We start from the raw sequence: 4704 nt of genomic DNA on the forward strand, positions 1-4704 counted from the left end.
AGATCTTAGTAATTCTGACCTTTTGTAATATTTTTTTGCTAATTTCAAGCTTTTTGTGTCTCTTTTAGCTACTTTCTGCTAATTTCAGTGTTTTAGTTGCTTTTTATGTAATTTCAGCTTCTTACTGCTTAATTAAGCTAATTCATGCTTTTTCTKTTTTTGTTTTGCTAATTTCAGCTATTTCAGTTACTTTGTTAAGCTTTTTTTTTGGCTAGTTTCAGCTTTTTTTGGCTATTCAGCAAAAATGTTTCACCATTGTGCATTCACACTGCATTTTCATAGGAAATGGAACATCTCTAATTAAATCTGTTTTTATGTTGAATTTTGTGATTTTTTTCAGACTCTAATTTTGACAGAGAGCCTTGAAGCATTGATTTTATTAAAGTAAGACAACGATTGTTTTCAGTCCTAAGTTAAATCTATATTTTGTGATTGTCTGCAGAGACTCCGGACTACAGGCAGCGAGTGTTTTCGGTCAAAGAACTGGTCAAACAGCTGCCCAAACCCAACCACGACACCATGCAGGCTCTCTTCAAACACCTCAGGAAGTAAGAAACGTTCCTCACTTTTCCACCCATCAGAACAGAACCTGGACACCCGGCTAACGTTTGGATGGTGGTGTTGTTTCAGAGTCATCGAGCACGGCGAGGAGAACCGGATGACCACTCAGAGCGTGGCCATCGTGTTCGGCCCCACGCTGCTGCGGCCCGAGCAGGAGACCTTCAACATGGCGTTCAACATGGTCTACCAGAACCAGATAGTGGAGCTGATACTGCTGGAGTACGAGAACATTTTCAGCAGGTAGACGGGAAGGATGAGCAGCTTTTTTTTTTTTTGTTCCATTTTCCAAACGCAGAGCTCTTCCTGATCTAACGCCGCCTGCTTAAAAGAAAACCCCGCCCGGCTCGGCTTCTCTTCATCCTAACTGGACTTTACCGACCGGGACTTTGACTGTTTGCACTTTTAAGCGTCATGTTTGCTCCTGTTTGTGCCACTTTACTGCAAAGTTTCTTCCTGTCCTGACACTGGATTCTTCTGAACACGAGGACCAATCAGCTGCTGCACAGAGACCGGCCTGGGCTGCCTGTGTTCCAGCCGAGGCGTCAGTATTGGAGATTTATGATGCTGATCTGGACGACATGTCACCGTGTATCTTTATAGAATCAAACCTGGGAGAAAAAAATCAAACCGTTATCCTCGGACTAAATTAAAGATGAGCTAAAGCTAGAACAAGGCGGACGATGTTTTTTGTCTCTTTTTTTACTGTTTTATTTTACATGTTTCTGTCTGTATTTTTGTTTCTGAGAAACAAGTGGGAGGTTCTCTGAACACACGACAGCCCCGTCGCCTCTCTGTATTACTTCACCTTCTCAGTTTGACTCRGAGAACAAATCGTCGGGCAGCGTTTGACGTGGCAAACTTCACGATTCTGAAAGATTGTGGCGAGCAGGCGTTGAAACGTGTGCAGTGTTTGTGTGCGTGTGAGCAGGAGGGTGAATGGACGTACCGACAAAATGTTGTACAAATAGTAAATAYAAGTTTGTATGCCTTGAGTGTTCAAAATGGGACACGAGGGAGAGACGTCACTATTTTTGTGATTATTGTTTAAGCAGCAGATGTGAGGAATAAAATTGTGAAGTGGGGGGATGTGGAGGTTTACATGTGAGTCAGGCGCTGCTGGCTTTATCAAACTGGAATAAATACCTCTAATAAGAGAATTACAAATTGTTTTATTTATGCTTCATCGTACATTTTACGYACATTTGCCTCAGGAAACCCAAAACTCTCTGGCCTGGGAACGCCTTGGGATCCACCTGGAAGAGCTGCAGCGAGGTCTGGATGACCTGATTACAGATCAGCTGTAGAAGATGAAATGTTTTTGTGTCGCGTGCAAGAAATTAAAAAAATATTCTTCAGTKACAGTTTTGATTTCTTGAACAGTCCCAGGTGTTTACCATTTTATCATCTAATAAAAACTTGTCCTCTTGTCTTCTGAATTAAAGCAGGTTGGTCTTTTCTTGACGACAACGCCTTTATTCTTATGTGATGCTTCGTCTCTCCTCTGGTTTGTCACTTTAGGGCCGAGTTCATTCATTTCAATAATAGAAATAAAATGATTCACAAAATGTTTTAGTGTTCACCCATCTGTTTTACATTGTGGACTGGTTTAAACTAGTTTTTCTGATTGGTCTAAATAAACAATTTAAAGGTGTTTATGTGGTAAACTAACTAAAATTCAAATACTTMTGAGAAAGACTAAATTCATCCAATCAGTGTTGAGAGGTAGGGAGTTGCGTAGCAACGCAACAACCAATCACAGTTGAGAATTACTTTCCTCATTTTTCTTGAATGCCTGAAGRTAACCTCATGAAACCACAGAACATGTTATAAAAGAATGTCTGAAGAACAAACAAGAGATACAATGTATGATAAGACAGTTCAGAAACATTAAGGAAAGGTTTAACATAATAGACACATTACAAAGGAATTTAGGGAGCAAACAAATACAAATGATACGATTTTTGAAAGATGAAATTGTTTAACAGAATTTGAGTTTGATAGCAGTTATTTTTGTTTTATTTATTTTCTTTGAATAGATAGCTTTGAAAATGTAAAAAGAAATACAATAATAGTAGGAGTATACAAATAAAATCAGTGAAATCATCTTGAACCACTCTCCATACCAGTAGGTGGCGGTAATGGGCACCTTCAGGTTATTACCAACTGCCATTAAACACCAGAAGAAGAAGAAGCTAACCTGATTTTACTAAACTAAATATTCATCAAGTAAACTAGTAGATAACTACAAAATAAAAGCTGTTAATCCATTTTGGTAATTTAGTAATACAGTGAAACATTTGTGTATTGTTTATATACAGTATTTATATAATTTTTAACAGCTAAGTGCTAAAGCTAGCTGAGCTAGCTAGCTATTCGTGCAAAGCTTTTTTCTGTTTACTGGGAATTGTTTTTTTATACAATTGCTTGTAAAAATAGATTCCTACAAGCTCTCAGTAAACTAAGTGTAACAAACAAAATGGGTGCCATGTTGGATAGGGCTTCTTCACTCATATGAAGTAGCCCCACCCCGTAACTGCGGCTCGAGCTAGTTAAGTCCCGCCTTCTCTTCTTCCGCGTGCATCGCTAACCCAGGCAGAGTTGCAGAGTCATTCCACACGGGATAGGAAAAGTTATAAAGGTATTTAAAAACAACCCAACTGAACACTTTGTATGCTGACAGCCTTAGAAGGCTCTGGAGAGATGAGACGGTCATATTTTTTATAAAGTTGACCACTGGAAGCKTTTTGGTGAGTGAATTTCACGCAGTTAGCTCCCTTTAGCTTAGCAGCTAACCGCTAGCTACGATGATGTTTTGATAATCGTTTTGCTATAAGGAGAGAGAAAATAACAGAGGACATGCATTAGATTTTTACTTGTTTTGCTATTCATACTGTACACTGGGATAAGAGGACTTCATTACTTTGTTATTGGAAAGTAGTTGTGGTTTATTTAGTAAAAAAAGTAAGTTACATAAGTTTCTCAAGCATTTTATTCTCTTGGTTTGGTAACAACATTGTGCTCAACAAGTGAATTGTTCTGTAAAGATTTCAGAGCTTTATTCCCCTGGTTATAGCTGATTAATTCTGCAGAATAGTCCCTTGTTACTCAGGTGTATGAAAGTAACTTGTTMTGTGGGGTGCTCAATGTGTAAAAAATAAAGATAATTCAGTTTCCAAGTATGGTTTTCAGATAAAGATCAGGTTAAACACTAGTTTTCTATGTAACTGGCCTTTGTAATGTATGTGAATGTTATTCATTTTACCTAACAGGAGTTTTGACTCAGTTCAGGTAATTAACACCATATTTTTAAACGTCTCATTAAACRGCTAAGCGATGACTGACCTCAGAGGATTTTCTCAGCAGCGGATGGATGAGGCCACCTGAAGGTCTGACAGCAGAGAAAGCGCTTGAATTCAAATCTGCGACCACCTTCGAGGTACTCCACCTAAATCTAAACACCCTTAAATCCAAACCAGTCCATTTCAGTGTCCTCCTACCAGCTCTGCATGGTAAACATTTTTCTCTTCAGCCATTGAAGTGCAACACGTGACGATCACACAGACTGCTCGGGCTGCACACTAACTGCCGGGTAGACAGAGTCCGCTTAGCTCACTTTGTACTCAGAGAGACTTTACATGCAGTGCAGACACTTCTCACTGTGTTCATTTGACATATTGAATTTCCTCTTAAATATAAAGTCTGTYAACCACAGAGGTGGCCTTAAATGTATTCCATCATTGTTTTTATTTACTCCGACGGAAATATGTAAAAGTAGTTTTGACAGATCAGAAGATGGAGCGATAAAGTACACTTTAATTAGGGGTTTGCACCATTAAAACCATCAGTTTATCACTATATGTCCTTACTTTATTTCGCAAACACAGTGGCTTGTCTGCTATAGTTAATGAGAGAGAAAAATGAACAGGTTTATGTCTTTTTTCAAATAAAATAGAAGAATCATCTTGCTACACACACATGACCCATTGGGCCTCATGCAAGGACAGTTCGTACGCACAGATTTGTTCTTAAGTTGTGCGTACGAGTGATCTAGGAGAATTTGTGGCATTCACCAATGTTTTCATATTCTACGATTTTTTTCAGATACGAACAAAATTCAGGAGTGGTCCAGACCTGTCGTATATT

At 38.8% G+C, this 4704-nt stretch overlaps 1 protein-coding gene and 1 long non-coding RNA gene across 9 annotated transcripts in view; both read left to right on the forward strand.

Annotated features, from left to right (window-relative positions):
• Positions 1–2017, forward strand: part of LOC106522898 (rho GTPase-activating protein 12) — a 61382-nt gene extending 59365 nt beyond the window's left edge. For all 8 annotated transcript variants that reach the window (XM_014016130.1, XM_014016132.1, XM_014016133.1 and 5 more), the window contains 2 exons: positions 443–548; positions 631–2017. In XM_014016130.1, coding sequence (XP_013871584.1) covers positions 443–548; positions 631–805 — 281 coding nt within the window. In that variant the 3' untranslated portion in view covers positions 806–2017. The remainder of the gene's footprint in view (positions 1–442; positions 549–630) is intronic.
• Positions 2018–3892: 1875 nt separating this feature from the next.
• LOC106522904 (uncharacterized) overlaps positions 3893–4704 on the forward strand; it is a 37291-nt gene continuing 36479 nt past the window's right edge. Inside the window, exon 1 of the long non-coding RNA XR_001310833.1 lies at positions 3893–3997. This is a non-coding gene — a long non-coding RNA (uncharacterized LOC106522904). The remainder of the gene's footprint in view (positions 3998–4704) is intronic.

This window comes from Austrofundulus limnaeus, unplaced genomic scaffold, assembly GCF_001266775.1.
Source record: "Austrofundulus limnaeus strain Quisiro unplaced genomic scaffold, Austrofundulus_limnaeus-1.0 Scaffold139, whole genome shotgun sequence".
Classification (NCBI taxonomy): Eukaryota; Metazoa; Chordata; class Actinopteri; order Cyprinodontiformes; family Rivulidae; genus Austrofundulus; species Austrofundulus limnaeus.